Source organism: Helianthus annuus, chromosome 14 (genome assembly GCF_002127325.2).
Source record: "Helianthus annuus cultivar XRQ/B chromosome 14, HanXRQr2.0-SUNRISE, whole genome shotgun sequence".
Classification (NCBI taxonomy): Eukaryota; Viridiplantae; Streptophyta; class Magnoliopsida; order Asterales; family Asteraceae; genus Helianthus; species Helianthus annuus.
In genome coordinates this window covers 171,219,589-171,238,858 of record NC_035446.2, presented here as the reverse complement: position 1 = coordinate 171,238,858, position 19,270 = coordinate 171,219,589, and the positions used below count along the sequence as shown (strand labels likewise).

At 36.7% G+C, this 19,270-nt stretch overlaps 1 protein-coding gene and 1 long non-coding RNA gene across 3 annotated transcripts; one reads left to right on the top strand and one right to left on the bottom strand.

Annotated features, from left to right (window-relative positions):
* The first annotated feature begins 864 nt into the window (after window positions 1-864).
* On the top strand, window positions 865-2,409 carry LOC110905087. Of its 2 annotated transcripts, none has more exons than XR_002572914.2 (2): window positions 865-1,462; window positions 2,225-2,409. It is a non-coding gene; the product is annotated as an uncharacterized LOC110905087 (long non-coding RNA). The 2 variants fall into 2 exon arrangements; XR_002572915.2 differs by lacking the exon at window positions 2,225-2,409 and adding an exon at window positions 1,866-2,142.
* Window positions 2,410-11,765: 9,356 nt separating this feature from the next.
* On the bottom strand, window positions 11,766-13,819 carry LOC110905086 (protein DETOXIFICATION 49). The gene has a single exon (XM_022150967.2). It carries the CDS (start codon window positions 13,743-13,745, stop codon window positions 12,084-12,086), a length of 1,662 nt encoding a protein of 553 aa, XP_022006659.1. The 5' UTR covers window positions 13,746-13,819; the 3' UTR covers window positions 11,766-12,083.
* Between the last annotated feature and the right edge of the window lie 5,451 nt (window positions 13,820-19,270).

Sequence of the window (19,270 nt, the reverse complement as noted above, 5' to 3'; positions counted from 1 at the left end):
TAAAATCAACCCTAATTCAACAATTTAAAATAATCAAATAAGCCCTAAAGGCCTAAATAACAAACTGAAATCAGCAAATTAGCCCTAATTCAACAACTTAAAATCATCAAATTAGCCCTAATTTAACAACTTAAAATCAGCAACTAATGAAATAAGCATAATCCCTAAACATGAGATTCAAATTGGCAAATACACCCCTGATCTATTAGAATTGGGTTATTAGGTTTATATAATGTTCATAGATGAGAGATTTGGGCCTGATCTATTAGAAAATTTGGTGGCCCTTCAAATTTGGTGGCCCTAGGCTTGGGCCTAGGTTTATATACACATAGGGCCGGCTCTGTATTTTACCTTAATATGAAAACTACATGTCTTGTAATCTTTTATTATATTGGAGCCAAACTTTTGTTTATGTTATCGTTCCTTGATGGCCGGGATCAACCTTAAAAAGATGCATGACCCCTTGTAGCAAGTGAAGGGCACAAACTAGAGGTGTTCCAAGGGACGTAATTGGTTATCAAAGAGTAAACAATGACTAAACTAAACATGACCCCTAACATTTGAATAATTCATGGATATGCATGCTATTAACAAATTATCAATGATAATAATTAAACTTAACCTGATCCAGTAAGAAGATACCCTTCATGAACAATAATTAAATAATGTAGTTCTAAAATCATATATTATGAAAATGAAAATATAGGAGCATTTAATTAAGTTATTATGTAGTTCTAAAATCATATATTATGAAAGCATAGGAGCATTTAATTAAGTTATTTATTGTTTTATCTATGGAACCATATACTCGATCTTTATCTACTTTTAGAGCCTTCAACTTGTATTACTTAGGGGGTGTTTGTTTTTCGCAAGAAGTACTTCCTGACCTTTTATGTCTGCGGCGCACAGACCACGCGCAGACCTTTGGGTCTGCACCGTGTTTGTTTTTTGGAAGAGATTTCACTAAAAAAACTCTTCTAGAGGTCTTCCTCGTGCAAATCTGGACCAACCTCTTCAAAACTCTTCAAAACACTTCTCTCTTTCAAGGCCCAAAACCCTAACACCCATCTCACTTCTCCAGCGACACCTCACCTCCTCCGCCACCCCCTCCACCTCCGCCGCCCTTCCACCGTCGTTCACCCCCTCCAACCGTTCAACCTTCTCCATCGTTCACCCCCTCCAGCCGTTCAACCTTCTCCGCCACCCCCTCCACCTCTGCCGCCCCTCCCCTCCCCGCCGTCGCTGCCTTCAAAGGGATCTTACATTGATCTTACATTCAAAGGGATCCTAAAACTGCTGTTGTATCTGCCTGAACACAAACCAAACAGAATATACACACAAAATCAAGAAAACCCAACTTCAGTTATGCTAAAAGAGCCCAAATTAAAGTGCGAAAAGTGAGTAAAGATTCAATTTTGACAAGTGGGTTTGTGAAATTGACCTTTTTTATGGAATTGTTTGGGTATGCTTTAATTGTTTTGTTTAATATCATTCTAATCTATATTTGGGTATGAATTATCAGTTTAGTTTATGATTTTCTTGTAATTTTGTGGGAATTGTTGTGTTGGATGTTAATCTTTTGAGTTTTTCTTTCAAAGCTTTGATCTTTTTTAAGAAATCTGGTATGGGTATGTTCTAATTGTTTTGTTTAATATGTTTCTTCAAGAAGCTATATTTGGGTATGAATTATCTGTTTTTGTTCATGATTTTCTTGTAATTTTGTGGGAATTATTGTGTAGAATGTTAATCTTTTGTGTAGGATGTTAATCTTTTGAGTTTGATGTTAATTGTTCAATTTGTTTGGTGTTAATTGTTCAGATTCTTTGATGTTAATTGTTGTGATTGTTTGATGTTAATTTTTGCAGAAGTTAAAAACAGTCTTCTTGTTGTAGACTGCAGAGGTTTGGTCTACCTCTTCTGCTACAGATGTCTGCAGATGTGGTCCGCAGACTGTAGACGTTTTACCTCTGAAACAATAAACAACACCTTATAGTAGGCGTCGTTAAGATGGTTGTGTATATGTTGTATAAAAACTAGCAAAAGGCTAGCAATAAACAATAGCTAATTGAATAAAAATGCATGGTTCGAGCTATTATACAATTCAATAATTCATCTTTCAATTCAAAAAGCTATTAAACATTATCTTAAGACTTTCATGCATAGTTTATATAATATGTATATATTTTGTGCCCATATAACTCATTATTATCTATGTTAATGTTAGTGATGCATGCGGGGGCAACATTTGAATCATGCAATTGTTTCCAATATTTTTGGGAAGCTGAAGGGACACAGGAATGCGAGAAAAGATCAAGAAAAAATAATATTTAAACAAAATTCATGTTAAGTCTTATTCAACCATGATGACGAATTGAGGATTGAAGAATAACTGAAACCGTGTGTTCTGTATTTACATGTCACAACTCACAACCTTTCAATTATTTCAGAAATTATTATAATGATAATGGGATATTATTATTAATATAACGATAAAATAAAGATCTTTCGTCATAAACTCAAATGCGATTTTCTGCATTTATTTTATTTTATATAATAACTATAAGTTTTTCTCCTTATGATATAAATAATTCCAAGTTGAAATAGACTATATTTACTCTTATTTTTGAAATAATTCAAGTGTAGTCTAAATATAAAACAAGTTGAAACAATTCAAGTTTTTCTCCTTATGATATAATAACTACATGCTCTTGTTGCTTTAATTTATCCTTATATTTACTCTTTTTTACTTGATTAATTTCCAAATTGAGTAAATGCATATAGAAAAAATATATATAGCAAATTATTATTTACGTTATTAATTTCCAAATTATGGAACGACGGCCCTTGCTAGAAGAAATATACAGGTGCCTACTGTTGAGTGCCCCCTGTGTGACGAAGGAAACAAAACCCTGAAACACTTGCTATCATCATGCTATTCGGCAACCATAATTTGGCAGTGGATTGCCTCGTGGTGCAACATTTCTCCAATTATTGCCTTTTCAATTCGTGATAGTTCATGATGTTTTGTAATGTCACAAGCACCTGAACTTATCTAGTACACGGCTTGTTGGGGAATCTTGTAGAATTTTATGGAATGAACACAAACACAAATGAACAGCAGAAATAGCGACAAAACAAGTGACCAAAATCTTATTTAACCAACCCAAAAGCTTTACCCCCCAAAATACCCAAAGATCTCACAATAATGAGATCAGATCTTACAAACGTAAGATCAAGTACAAGATACAAACAACAATACAAACTATGATGATCATCCACAGATGATCATCAACATAACAAGATAGATCTCTCAGATACAGGTGAGAGACTATCACAAAACTCTTCAAAGTACAACAGAAACCCTAATCGGAGAATCCAGAGAGAACAAAGATGAGATCTAAGCTAACTGAATGATGAAGAGAGAGAAAGCAGCCTTTTATACTCCAAACTTTCACATAAGTCCATAACAATCAGCAAAGATCACGAACAGCCCTCCAAGTTACAAAACACCCCTTAGATATTTTCTGCAACATAACAACCAGGCTTGAAGCCCAAATAAGAGAAGCCCAAATAATAAATGATCATAAACAGATCAACATAACAGCCCAACAATAAAATAACCCAAGTGAATGATAATAATAGGCTATTTTTTACATCCCCCCTTCATTCAGTTGGGTGAAACAGGTCAACCAATCCCAGTCTTTTACAAGCAGTCTCATGTTGGTAAACACTAAGACCTTTTGTAAACACATCAGCAAGTTGATTCTCTGAATCAACCTTTTCAGTTTTGATAATACCATCAGCAACTTTTTCTCTTAAAAAATGTAAGTCAAGCTCAAAGTGTTTGGTTCTTTCATGGAACACTGGATTAGCTGCTATAGATAAAGCAGCTTGACTATCACAAAATAGAGGCATAGGTATTGAACAATTAACACCCAGTTCAGACAACAAATTTTTAATCCACATAAGTTCACAAGTAATAGAGCACATAGCCCTATATTCGGCTTCAGCAGTTGATCTAGAAACAATATTTTGTTTCTTACTTTTCCAAGAAACAAGACTTGTTCCTAAAAACACACAATAACCAGTAACAGATTTTCGAGTATTTAAACACTTAGCCCAGTCAGAATCAGCATATCCAAACAAATTCAACTCATCAGTTTTTCGAAAACTAATTCCTTTACCAGGACTTAGCTTTAAGTATCTTAATAATCGTAATGCTAAAGACAAGTGAACCTCTTTTGGAGAATGCATAAACTGACTTAAAAATTGAACTGTATAACTGATATCAGGTCTTGTTAAAGACAAATATATCAGTTTGCCTATCAGTTTTTGAAACCCAGTTACATTAGCTAGCTGCTCATGATTTTTATCAACTTTAGATGTAACCAAATAACTTTGTTCAATAGGAGTATTTACAGGTTTACATCCTAAGTATCCAAATTCATTTAAAAGTTCTAAACAATACTTTCTTTGACTAAAAAAAACCTCATCATTATCATATAAAACTTCAATTCCCAGAAAATATTTCAAAACACCTAGATCTTTTATTTTAAAAGTGTCATTCAAAATCTTTTTAATACGTTCAATCTCAACAACAGAATTTCCAGTTAACACCACATCATCAACATATACAAGTAGGAAAACAGTAACACCTTTTTTTGTTAAAAATAAACAAGGAATGATCACACTTGCTTTGAATAAAGCCAGATTTTAACAACACATCAGTCAACCTTTCATTCCATTTCCTAGGTGCCTGTTTAAGGCCATATAAAGATTTAATCAATTTACACACCTTAGTTTCATTTTTAGAATAATACCCTTGTGGCAGTTTCATATATACATCTTCAGTAATGGATCCATGCAAAAATGCATTGTCCACATCTAATTGATACAAAGGCCACTTATAATGAACAGCTAATGTAACAACAGTTCTAATGGTTACCATTTTAACAACAGGTGAGAAGGTTTCTCCAAAATCTAACCCTTCTCTTTGATTAAAGCCTTTAGCAACAAGCCTGGCTTTAAATCTTTCAATTTCCCCATTAGACTTATACTTAATTCTATAGACCCACTTACATCCTATAGCCTTTCTGTTTTGAGGAAGATCAGTTAAAGTCCAGGTGTTATTTCTGAACAAAGCTTCCATTTCTTTGTTCATAGCCTCAACCCACCTGGGATCTTTGGCTGCTTCCTCATAACAAGTTGGTTCAGAAGTTTTATTTAACACAGTAGTAAAACACAAATTTTCAGCAGATAAAGAGGAATATTTAACAACTTTATCTAAACTATACTTGGTTTTGCTGTTAAGAACAAAATCTTCAAACCTTTTTGGTAAAGTAGGATTTCTAATTGACCTTCTAACATTAGATCTATTTCCCTCAGATAGGTTATTCTCATCATTTAAGGTTCCAGTGTTCTCAGCCCTATCAAATCCTTCACTACTACTACTACTTTCAACTCCACTGGTTGAACAAGGCTGTTCAGCATCAGTTGGAGTGGCAGATGTAGAGGGGAATGATTGCTGATCACTACCAGCAACCTCATGAGAATCATTGTTCCCCTCTTCATCATTGGGATTTATAGAGTTAATGGTTGAAGTTTCAACACTGTCAAAGAAGTTTAATTGATTTACACTTTCTGAAACATACTTATCTTGATTGGTTAATTGTTGTGACTTATAAGGGAAAACAGTTTCATAAAACTTTACATCTCTTGAGTAAAATTCTCTTTTATTATCTAAACTCCAAAGCTTATAACCTTTTTTAACATTTGAATAACCAATCAAGATACATTTTTCAGAATTAAAAGCAAATTTATCTAAATCATTTAAAACAGTGCTAAAGCACAAGCAACCAAAAACTCTAAGATGAGCATAAGAGGGCTTAAATCCAAACATTAACTCATAAGGACTCTTTCCTAGAAGCACAGAGGAGGGTAACCTGTTAATAATATAAACAGCAGTTAACACACAATCAGCCCAAAAACTAAGAGGAACACCACTTTGAAACAACAAGGATCTTGCCAAATTTAAAAGATGCCTATGCTTTCTCTCAGCAACACCATTTTGCTGAGGTGTATAAGCACAAGATGTTTGATGTAGAATACCTTTTGTTTTGCAAAACACATCCATTTTATTGTTAACAAACTCAGTGCCATTATCACTTCTAAAGATTTTAACTTTCTTCTTAAACTGAGTTAACACAAGTTGATAAAAGTTTTCAATGTTTTCAAAAACTTCCATCTTACTTTTTAACAAATAACACCAAACTGCTCTAGAATAATCATCAACAACAGTTAAGAAGTACTTATAACCATCTTTACTAGTAACTTTATAAGGACCCCAGACATCTAAATGAATAACATCACCTACATTTTTAGTTTTATGTTCACTTAGAGGAAATGGCATTCTAGTTTGTTTGGCTCTATGACAGACTTCACAAGTATGTTTAAACACATCAACCACACCTATTTCATCTTTTAAAATTGACAAGACCTGATCAGCAGGATGACCTAATCTGCTGTGCCAAAGATTACAATTATTAACACTATTGAAACACAAATTCACAGAATTATTACCATTTTTATTCACAAAATACAGCCCATTATCCTGTTTACCAGTCACCAGGATTCTCCCTGATTTCGAATCCTGAAGTAAACAAGAATATTCATTAAAAACAACATTGATTTTACTATCCTTAGACAGTTTATGCACTGATAAGAGATTAACACTGTAATCAGGAACATAGAAGACATCATGTAAAACAACTCCTTTTGCAAGATTAATGCAACCAATTTTAGAAACTTTAGCCTTAGTTCCATTAGGATGTGACACAGTTAAGTCATACTCAGAAACATCAACACAATTAAACATATCCTTATCAGATTTTACCATATGTTGATTAGCACCAGAATCACAAATCCAATTACTATCAAAACCAAAGTTTATTAAACTAGAACAACTAACAAATTTACTCATGACAGAAGAAAAATTACTAAACTCACCTCCCATATTAGATCCTTGAGGATCAGAACTAGTTTTCTCACCAACAAGACTAAGAAGCTTTGCAACCTGCTCTGGGGTAAAAGGAGACAAAGAAGGAGCAGATACAGATGAAACATTTGACCTATTATTAGAACCACTTTTTCCACTCTGACCTCCAGGTTTCTTTTTGAAACCTGGAGGATACCCAACCAATTCATAACACCTATCATTAGTATGACCAAGTTTATTACAATGTGTACATTTGAAATTAGGATTAGGACCTCTAAACTCTTTTTTCCTTTGATCAAATGATTGACTTCCTTTAGCAACAAATGACACATTTTGACTTTTAGTTCCAGTACTTGAATTTCTATGTGATTCTTCTCTAGACACAATAGAAAAAGCAACTTTGACAGTTGGTAATGGCTCTCTAGTTAACAAGTTAGTTCTTACAGGTTGATATATATCATCTAGACCCATAAGAAACTGCATCAATTTTATAAGCATAGAAAAATCATTATAATCTTTTGCAGCTTGACAAGAGCATGTGGGCAGTTGAACAACAGAATCAAACTGTTTCCACATAGTGTTAAGTTTATGATAATACTCAGAAACTGAACTACCATTTTGAGTAATGCAATTAATTTTTTTATACAAATCATAAACTACAGAGCCATCAACCTTGTCATAAGTTTCTTTTAAATCAACCCACACTTCAGAGGCTAACTTAGAGAAAACTTGTCCTAGATATAACTCCTCAGAAACAGAGTTTAACAACCAACTCAGCACAACAGAGTTACACCTGTCCCACTGACTTCCTAAAACATCATCTTCAGTATTTTTTTTTACACTTACCATCTATGAAGCCAAATTTATTTTTGGCTTCAAGAGCTAATTTCATAGCACTAGACCACACCCTATAGTTTTCTGTTCCTTTTAATTTTATACCAACAATCGTTAAAGAACTAGAATCACTAGGATGTAAAAACAAGGGATCACCAATATCAAGTTTACTAATCAAAGTCTGGGACGGCCCAGAACTATCACTTTTATCACTCATGGTAGACAGAACAAATAATCACACAAAAGAACAACACAAGAATGAAACAAATAAACCCTAAGGCGAAGCTGTATCAGTGTCCAGATTCCAGGTTCGTCACTTATAGTGCCTGGACAGGTCTTTATACAGGAGCCAAGACTAAACAAAAACAACAACCAAGAAACAATCAAGTGCCGGTCCTCACTACCCCGACTTCAACTAATCAACCAACCAACAGAAAGTAAAGAGGGGAGATAGAAGGATCTCACAGTGGGTGCAAGCAATCCAAGAACACCAGATCTTAAACGGATCTGAAGTTCCAAACAATATCAAGAACAAATCAACTGGTCAGTTTGCCCTAAACCTTCGAGAGTTTAGAGACCAACACAGTTCTTCACACAGATACAAGAAACCCTAGCTAGGGTTTGAGAGTCAACAAATCTTGCAAGATCCAGAAGATCTAACCACCACAACACCAGATCTGCACAACAATCAACAGAATCAGATTAACACAGCGGAAATAAACAGTACCAAGAGCTTTAAAGCTCTGATACCATGTAGAATTTTATGGAATGAACACAAACACAAATGAACAGCAGAAATAGCGACAAAACAAGTGACCAAAATCTTATTTAACCAACCCAAAAGCTTTACCCCCCAAAATACCCAAAGATCTCACAATAATGAGATCAGATCTTACAAACGTAAGATCAAGTACAAGATACAAACAACAATACAAACTATGATGATCATCCACAGATGATCATCAACATAACAAGATAGATCTCTCAGATACAGGTGAGAGACTATCACAAAACTCTTCAAAGTACAACAGAAACCCTAATCGGAGAATCCAGAGAGAACAAAGATGAGATCTAAGCTAACTGAATGATGAAGAGAGAGAAAGCAGCCTTTTATACTCCAAACTTTCACATAAGTCCATAACAATCAGCAAAGATCACGAACAGCCCTCCAAGTTACAAAACACCCCTTAGATATTTTCTGCAACATAACAACCAGGCTTGAAGCCCAAATAAGAGAAGCCCAAATAATAAATGATCATAAACAGATCAACATAACAGCCCAACAATAAAATAACCCAAGTGAATGATAATAATAGGCTATTTTTTACAAATCTGGAAAGTTGGGAGCAACCTCGTACTCTCGGCCAAACCATTTAATATGAGGAGACAAATTGCAAAACTAGGATCAACTAATTGAGATAAATGGTGCAAATTTGATATTCTGTAATCATTGTATAAGGCCATGGACTCCTAGAGGCAAACTTTGATGTTTTATATTTTGGTTTGGTTTGGTTGACTCTAGTAACTTGCTAGGCCGATTGATTATAATATAATATTGACTTCTCCGTAAGTAAAAAAGGTATATTATATATTAATTATCATACCAGTGCCTGCAAGGTTACTCCTATATTGAAGAAATATGTCTTATAACTAATTGACATAAAAAGTCAACAAAAAAATAAATAATTAAATAAAATTATAAATTGTTAAGATGAGAGCCGGCCCTCTTATCTTCTTCGTGGCCGCATTCCATTTCCATATGCAAACATGCGGCAATCTCTAACAAATTAAAATGCCAGGTTACAGTCAAACCTTTGACTTTGACTTGCTGCATTCCTAAATAAGTTATACCCCTCGTCAAAAAATGAAAAAAATGCATATACTAATAACAGGAGACTTATTATTATTCAATGTTTTTGTTTAAAAAATAATGCGCCTAACGGCCAAGTTAAAAAGGATATATGTATTTGTAATATGGCTTCTTTGAACGTGTGAAGTGTTAAAAACACTTTATGCATAATATTCTAATTTTAATTTCCAAACAATATTCTAAATATAAGTAGCGACAATATTAAAACAATATTCTGACTGGTTTAAATATTAATAAAAGTAGAAGTTAAGAATCTGACTTTCAGCAAAATGTCAGCTCTTGTTTATGGACAATAATTGCGATTATTCAAAATATATTAAATCAAGTGACTGAGTTGGTAGAAACATTACATAAAAATGCCTCTAATTACATAATGTTATACATTTCATTGTAACTATCTACGTTTAATTACATAGACAGTTTGATGTTTGGATGGAATCGGACTTTAAACCAATATAAATTGAATTGTTATTTCTCTATGTTTCAATTTTCAACCAATAAATATGAATTTTGGATTGTGGTTTCTCTTTATAAAGGAATATGGGATTTTAATAATCCCAACTATTCGTCGTTGGCCGCCAACAGTTCAAACTTAAAAAATAACCACTATCAGTCCCAACTATTAACATATTGGCCATCAATGGATCTGACTAACAGAACCCTAACGTCGTTAGTCTCCGGTCGCCGGAAAACCGTTTTTGTCCACAAAAAGGTTTCTAATTAATGTCCGATCTATGGTTACAAAGAGGTTTGGGACGAAAATGTTGAGTTTTCCGGCCAAAAAGTTGATTTTTCCGGTGAAAAAGAAACTTTCCGGCGAAAAAGTAGTTTTCCGGTGACTTTAATAATTGAGTTTTTACTAGAAAAAGGTTCACAAAGGTCCATAATAAGGTTACAAAAAGGTTCGGGACAAAAATGTTGAGTTTTCCAGTAAAAATGAGTTTTCCGATGGTCGGAGACTAACAGCGTCAGGGTTATGTTAGGGTCCATTGAATGTCAATATGTTAAAAGTTAGGACTGTCAGTGGTTATTTTTAAAGTTGAGACTGTTGTCGGCCAATGGCGAATATTTGAGGTTATTAAAATCCAATATTCCTTTTAGAGTAAACTGCCATTTTAGTCCCTATGGTTTGGTCACTTTTGCCACTTTAGTCCAAAACTCAAACTTTTTGCATCTGGGTCCCTGTGGTTTCAGTTTTATTGCCATTTTGGTCCAAAAATGAAATCAGGTCATATTTGTCTTGTAAAATTATGCTATTTTGTCCTTTTCCGCAGGGGCAAATGATCATTTCTTTTTATAAATAAATACCATATTTTATAAGACAAATATGACCTGATTTGCCCCTGAGAGAAATGACATAAGTGCAGGATTTTATAAGACAAATATGACCTGATTTCATTTTTGGACCAAAATGGCAATAAAACTGGAACCACAGGGACCCAGATGCAAAAAGTTTGAGTTTTGGACTAAAATGGCAAAAGTGACCAAACCTCAGGGACCAAAATGACAGTTTACTCTTCCTTTTATAAAAGAGAAATTACATTGTGTGATTAATAACATGACTTGTAGTTGTTAAAATTATATTAGGTCAATTTCATGTCTATACGCACCAACATATCTTTTTATGGGTTAGACTAAATGGTGTGGGCTAGCGCCTGACACTCCAGTCATCTTAACTGGGTGGCGCTCTAACACCGTCTGCCTCCGTTAGGAGGGGGGGAGGGGGAGGGGGCTATCCATGGCCTCCGCCAAAGAATTGACAGAGGTGAATAGGAAGAAGGTGATAGGGCCCACATATTTTACTTATCAGAATTTGTTTTATTGATATTTTTTCTAATGCCACCCAAACTTGAACACTCTTATAAGATACATATGCACAATATTCTATTACAATTGAGGTATATGTTTATTTTTATATATACTGCTAAATGAGAAACAATATTTTGATAGTGGTTAACTTGTCACACAGTTTCATCTTTTCCTTCATGGCGTGTGAACTAAACATTATATCAGCCGTATCAAATATTCTCCTCATTTCCAATTTTTGAAGGAAAAATATAAATTATAGAAACAGTAAAAATAAATTCTAAAAATTGATTGTCTTTAATTAAACCATGGTGCAAATTGATCCACCCTATATGCTACTACTGTACAACACATTACCCAAATTACAAAAATAAAAAAATAATAAAAATTATATAAAGTTCTATCTATGGTGGGCTCGGGTGAGTTTTCCCTCCAAGTCTCAAATTCGAGTCTGGATGATGGGGGTTTCTCATTGAGGGGTTTAAATTGAGAATCTATCGTGCGAGGGGCTCTCTAGCATGGACACAGTTAAGACAACGTATGCTAAACCTCCCAACATTCGCGAATAATTCACAAATATTAAACTAAATCTGGCCCAAAACCCAGAGATTCTTCCTCCTTGTTTTGAGGTTGCATCAACTTGTACTCTTCTTTCTTAATTTCTTCGTCGTCAGTAACAACTTTTACAACAGTTTTGTCACTGTCGTCGCCGTCGCTGCCGAGCGTCAGCTCCTTCGCTCTTTCGGCTTCAAACCCCCAATCCGTACGCCCCAAAGCCACCAACATCGCAACCACGCAGGACATCTGCGCCGCCAACATCCCCAACCACAAACCTTCGAAATCAAAGCCCATAAAGAATCCCAACACAACCGCCACTGGCATACCCACCGAATAAAAACACCCTAAATTAATATGCGCTCCGATTTTCGGGCGAGCGGTGCCTCTTAGGACACCGCACCCTGTCGTCTGCGGGCAGTTTCCCAGCTCGCAGAGCCCGATTATCGGAAGAACCATGGCCGTCAATGCGATGATTTCTTTATCTTGCGTGAACATAGTCGCCCATATATTCCTCACGCTAGCCGCGAAAAACAGAGCCGAAAACCCCAAGAAAAAGCTACACGACAGCCCGACAATGGCGGCCCGTTTCGCCTTATCGGGCTGACCCGCGCCCAATGCGTTACCAACCCGAGTCGACACGCTGAAACTCAACGAAGACGGGAATATGTAGATTAACGCGGTCGTTTGAATCAAAATCCCCATCGAAGCCACGGTGGCTCGCGGGTTAACCAATAGCCCACATAACAATATCATGATCTCGTACCACCACCATTCGAGACAAACCGATATACAACTCGGAATCGCTAAATTTAGCAACGATTTCCACCCTTTAAGACATTCTCTCGTAACACCTCCCCATGTTTTCTTGTAAACACCCGAAATTAATATGTAAACCACCAATGAAGCAACAAGATTGAAATTCGTCCACACACTACCAATTGCAACACCTTCAATCCCCAAATTTAGATACTTCACAAGATAATAGTTAATGGGCATGTGAAGAAAGATCGAAAGCGATGCACAGAATGTGAGCGGCAGAGTTATCGATTGCGAACGGAGGTAAATTCGCAATGGGTGTAATAAAGATTGAGCCAAAAGATCAGGAAGAGAGTATAAAAGATAAGTTTGAGCTTGTGTTGCAATTTCTTCATCTTGCCCACAAAAAAGCAAGATGGTTTTCATGTTAAGCCACAAAACCGCAATCGGTAACGACACTAGAGTCAATAACAGAACGGTTCTTTGTAAACAAAGACCAAGAAGAGTGTGTCTTTTGGCACCAAAAGCTTGGCCACAAATGGGCTCCATGCCCATGGCTAAACCGGATAGAACCGAGTAACCTGTGATGTTAGCGAACCCGACTGCCAACGAACCGCCTGCGAGTGCTAGCTCGCCGAGGTGGCCTAAGAACAACATCGATATCATTGAGCGTGAATAGAGCAAGAGACCCGTGAGGATCATCGGGATAGCGATTTTGGCTATTGAAATGGCTTCATTTATGGCTAATGAAAGATGAGTTTTGTTCTTGTTGTGTGGCTTGTTGAATTGTTGGTGATGACCAAGAGTTGGTGTGATTGGTTCTGGGGATTGTTTGATGGGTTTTGGTAGCAAAAACGGGTCGAATATGTTTGTGTCTTGGTCGGCTGGGTTACAATTGCAATGAGGAGATGAAGGTTGCTGACACATTTTTTTATTTTTGAATTTTGAAACCAACCTCTGTTTTTTTTTTTTTTTTTTTCTTAAGCGTGAGGTTTTAGTTTTAGAGAGAGAAAAGAAAAGGAGTGTAGAGAGAGAAGGGGAGATGGGGTTTTTATGGGAGGTTTAAGAGTTTGTGATTCGTGGTGGGTATTTATGGATTTAGAAGGACGGCTGACTTTTTATACATCTCTATATATGTCAATTTTTAATTTTTGAAATAAAAAAATAAGTATTCAAAATAACTTTTTATTATCGTAATTAGGCATTTGAGAGAGATTGCATTTTTGACAAGAAAGAAAGTGTCCTTTTTTGACCGGCTTTGAACAGTAGTGCTATCAACACTGTTTTTACGTATTTCCTTTTTCGTCCTCTCTGATATTATGTATTTTTATGGGTTTTTATTTAGGCTATTATGTGTGGATGAGAGTAGTCTTCAAAGGATGATCCGTTACATAGCGTCCACGTCTGCGGATCTGAGGATGAGTAAAGGAATGGACCTAGGGTGTAGGGATGGACCTCAATACATATATGTGTGTATGTATGTATATGTGTGTGAGAGATAAAAGGAAACAGCCCCGTCGCAGGCGGCTAGCTCCAGACGATGGCGATGATGACGGGCCCAAGGGGGCAGTCTTACTGGTCCGCGTTGAAGGTCGACGGGCAGGGATGAGCCCCACACCCTGCAATTTTAGAGCATATACAATATATGTTATTTTTTGGAAATGATGAAAAAAAATATATATTATGCAATTATTTGCTTTTAGTATCTTTAAGTTGACTAAGTGGTATTTGTTTATACTTCAAAAATCTCTCTTTGTGCACTTAAGCTTGCAGGTTGGTAGATTGTTGTTCTAAAAGAGTGAAAAAAATTAAAAAAAAAACACAAAATATGATATTCTAAAAAGGGAAAGAAAATGGTCCCCCAAGGCCCAAGTTTTTGGGACATGTATGGTCACTTACTTTGTACACGCTCCGAGCCGGTCCTGAGACACCCCTCTCCTCGACACCTTTTCACAACACGACCTACGCATAGTCTTTGTCTTCCTTGCAAATGTATGGTCATCCATCCTACACATGCTCAGAACCGGCCCTAAGACACCCCTCCTCTCAGCATCTTTTCACAACTCGACCCATGCATAGTCTTTGCCTTCCTTGCAACAATTGACCACAGTTCAGTTAATTATAACATATTTGATCCATGACGCTAGCTAACCTTAATTTTTTTTTTTTGTTAAGTGAAGTAACCATAATATTCCTCATTTTCTTCAACATATACAAGCAACACTACTGTAAATATTTTAGATTAAATAATAACGATATATATATATTATGCTATTAAATTAAAACGTGAAAAGAATTTAAGAATACACTTATTGAGTTGATATTTGAATTTGAATTTTAATCATAATGTTAAAACTTCGGGCCGCTTACTTAATAAACAATTGAGAGAAAAGAAAGACAAAGATTAGGACAAAAATAAGGTTTGGAGGGGTGGTAGGTGAATGAAGTTAAACAGTGTGACGACACTTAGGGTCTGTTTGGTATGGGGTAATGGAATGGATGAAGGAATAGAATGGACGAGGTAATGGAATGGACGAGGGAATGCAATGGATCATTACCATTCCATGTCTTGTTTGGTTACCATGTGTGAATGGAATGAGTTATTATTGTGTATTGTTTCGTAGGCAAGAACAACGGAGTAATAAAATCAGCGGTGAGTGGTGGTGGTGGTGGTGGTCGGTGGTAGTGATTGTGGATGGTTATAGGTGGCGGTGGTGGGTGTCGGCGGCAGCGAAGGGTGGTGGTGGTGGCGGCGAGTGGCGGTGTGGCAGCGACGACGAGTGGTGATAGTGGCAAGGTGGTCGTTGGTGGTGGGTGGGAGCAGAGGTGGCGGTTGGTGGCGGCAGCGGCGGTTGGTGGCGGCGGTGGTGGTGGCGTCGACGATGGTTGTGGGCGGCGGCGGCGAGTGCCGTTAGCGGTTGGTCGCAGCTGTGGGTGATAACGGTGGCGAGTGGGTGGAGGCGGCAGTGGTGGCTGTCGGGGTCAGGTAGTGGCGGGTGGCGGCGATGGCGTCGGTGGTGGGTGGTGGTGGTGGGTTGTGGCGAAGGTGGTGGGTTGTGGTGTTGTTGATGAATGGTGCAAGGGGGGATGGAATGGAAAAAAAAACATGGGGGGTGAAAGGAATGATTTTGAGGGAATGGAATGCATTTTGGAATGGGTGATTCCATTTCATTGACCAACCAAACACGCTTTTCTTCATTCCCTCGTAATCATCCATTCCATTCCACCCCTCATTCCTACATACCAAACACTACCTTAATTGTTAACATAATATGAGTTGTTATTATGGATAAACTTAAATGCTTAGACGACCCAATAGCATGTTCCTCCGTTACAGAACAAAAATTAAGATTGTGCTTTTTGGCCGACATACTAAGGTTTTTTACCACGTTTTGACCGGCGGGCGGCCGCTCCAAAACACGCCACTCCCTGTCGCAAAACCGACACCGCCCTTTTCTTGTTTATTTTGCCACGACATACTTTCCCTTTTTATTTGGTTTTCTAAAAATTTATTCATAAATTTAGTTTAAATAAGGGTGTACCTATTGGCACACCCATTTGCCTATTTACACACCTTAAAAGGTGTTTTTTGTCCTTATATGCACACCCTGCAGTATCGAACTGTGGCCAAAACGCGGCGTTTTGGTCTGGTTATCCAGAAAAAGACTGACGGGTTTCTGACGGGTCTGTTGACCGGACCAAAACATCGAGCTTTGGCCGCGTTTTGGTCCTGTCAACCAGACAAAAGACTGACACCCGGTCTGGTTGCAGGACCAAAACGCAGCCAAAGCTCCGCGTTTTGTACCGGTCAACAGACCCGTCAGACACCCGTCAGTCTTTATCTGGTTAACCGGACCAAAACGTCACGTTTTGACCACAATTCGACACTGCAAGGTGTGTATATAAGGACAAAAACCACCTTTTTGGGATGACTATCTACACACCAAGTGTGTAGATAGTTTGTGCCTTAAATAATAAGTCTAAGGGGAGTGGGGTGCTCACTAGTGATAGAATTCTATCACTCACAAGCACCCAATCAAGTTCCGCCATGTCATCAACCATTTTTCCATCACTCACAACCTTTTTTGGTGGCAATGGTCATCACTAACAACATCCAACAATAAACCCCCCACACCCCCTCACATCCATTTATCACGCTCAAGCCATAACGCGTTGATTTTATCACGGTCTTGATGTTTCACGCGTTGAAAAAGTAGGTGGCGGTGGGAATTGTTCTTGTATCACGGTGCTATAACGCACCGCCTCCACCTGCCTAAGGGTGTTCATTTCTCACACGATTCGAGTGTCGCAAAAATAATCTGTTTTGTGTGGGCCAATAGAACTCGCTTTATTAACTTTATTTACTCGAACACAACCCATTTAATAAATAAGTCAACCTGAATAAATAAATAAATAAGTCAACTTGAATTGATATGTTTAATTAATGGGTTGACATATTAATCGTTTTTAAACCCCTTTTCTAAAAAAATTAACATTTAATGTTTTATAAGTTGTAGGTTTTACCTCAACTTATTTTCCTTTGACACTCTCAACTTCCTACTTAGTTTCCTCTGACACTCTCAACTTCTTTATTATTTTCTTTTGGAGTAAATTACGTTTTTGGCCCCTGTGGTTATATCAGTTTTACTATATTGGTCCAAAATAAGAATTTTTAACAGATTTGCCCCTGTGGTCCCTATAACTAACCATTTTGGCCCCTAAATCTAACCAAACCCTAACTCTGGTTAATTAATTGGCACATGACTTGCACATGATGGGCATATTAGTAATTTCCCCTCCCCCTCTTTAAAATTGATAAAACCACAGGGACCAAAATGTAATTTACTCTAAATAAATAAACTGATTTAACACATTCATCCCTGTTCTCCACTTTTTACAGATCTCATCATCTTCAACCACCATCATCATCATCATCATCCCCTCATCCTCCACTTTTTGCACTGCAAATCCAGATGAAGAACCATCATCATCATCATCATCATCCCCTCATCCGCAGCCCATGATCTTCGATTTCCCCCATTACATCTGGGATTGAACTCATATCATCTGATCTTCCGATTGCTTGTGCTTGTTGACTGTACTGCTCTGTTTCTTCTGTTATATGAGCGAATCGACTGATCATCATCATCCCCTCATCCCCTTTAAATTCCGATGCAACTGCAGTGGCGTATGAGCCTAACAAGCCGCTAGTCATTGAAGATGTGGAGGTTGGTCTCCGGCGACTCATGTGTTAGATCTTGTTCATCGCATGTGTTGGATCTTGATTTTTGAATTTGTTTCTGTTAACTGTTAATTTATTTTTTTATTGGATATTAATTTGTTCAAATGGGTATTTTGAATCTGGGATTATGATAAAAATTACAAATTTTACATCTCTATGATTTAATTTATTTAATAATTTCAATTTTTGGTCTATGATGTTGAGTATCTGCTTGTTTTCTAAAAAAAAACATATTCAGTTGTTTTTTTTAATTATTTTTTGTGTTTTTATTGTATTTTCAAATTTGGGTTTGATTTCATATGGTGATTGTCAGGCATGTTTTAGGAAATGGTTTGGATTTTTTTGAACTTTACTAAATCTTGAAAAGTGTTGGTCAGTTTTTAGTCTGCTTTGTGATGCATTTTGTTTGACTGTTTAAAGAACCAAAAGTCAAATTAGACTTTCTTATAGCAGAAAAACGATTCGATTTCATGCTTTGTGATGCATTTTGTTTCTAGTTTTCAATATGTGGGGATGATGATGAAGAAGATCTGGGTTAGATTTAATTGAAGATGAAGTTCTGGGGATGATGATGGTTGAAGATGATGAAGATCTTTAGATTTAATTGAAGATGAAGATCTGGGATGATGATGGTTGAAGATGATAATGAAGATCTGGGTTTTATTCATAAAAGGGGAGGGAAATTACAATTTTACCCATCATGTGCAAGTCATGTGCCAATTAATTAACCAGAGTTAGGGTTTGGTTAGATTTAGGGGCCAAAATGGTTAGTTATAGGGACCACGGGGGCAAATCTGTTAAAAATTCTTATTTTGGGCCAATATAGTAAAACTGATATAACCACAGGGGCCAAAAACGTAATTTACTCTTTCTTTTGACACTCCCAAACTAATTGAACTATCACCTAGTTAACTGACATCAAATGCCATGTCACTAAACAAATGTCACATCAAATGATAAGTCATCAAATAAGCCATGTCAGCTACCACATCAGCAAAAACGTGCAATGTCAGATGCCACACTTGCAAAAAGTGTCATGTTAGATGCCGCGTCAGCAAAAACACTTAGGGTTAAGGTTTGGTTAATTAGTTTCGAGTGCCCAGAGGCCAGAGGAAATAAGTTTAAAGTTGGAAGTGACGTGGTACAACTCGTAAGTTAGGAGTGTTATCGGTCAAATGATGAAAGTTGAGGTTATTTGAATATAATATCA

Bases quoted from the DNA above. Each gene is read 5' to 3' on its own strand.
- LOC110905086 (XM_022150967.2), bottom strand. From the start codon at position 13,745: ATGTGTCAGCAACCTTCATCTCCTCATTGCAATTGTAACCCAGCCGAC.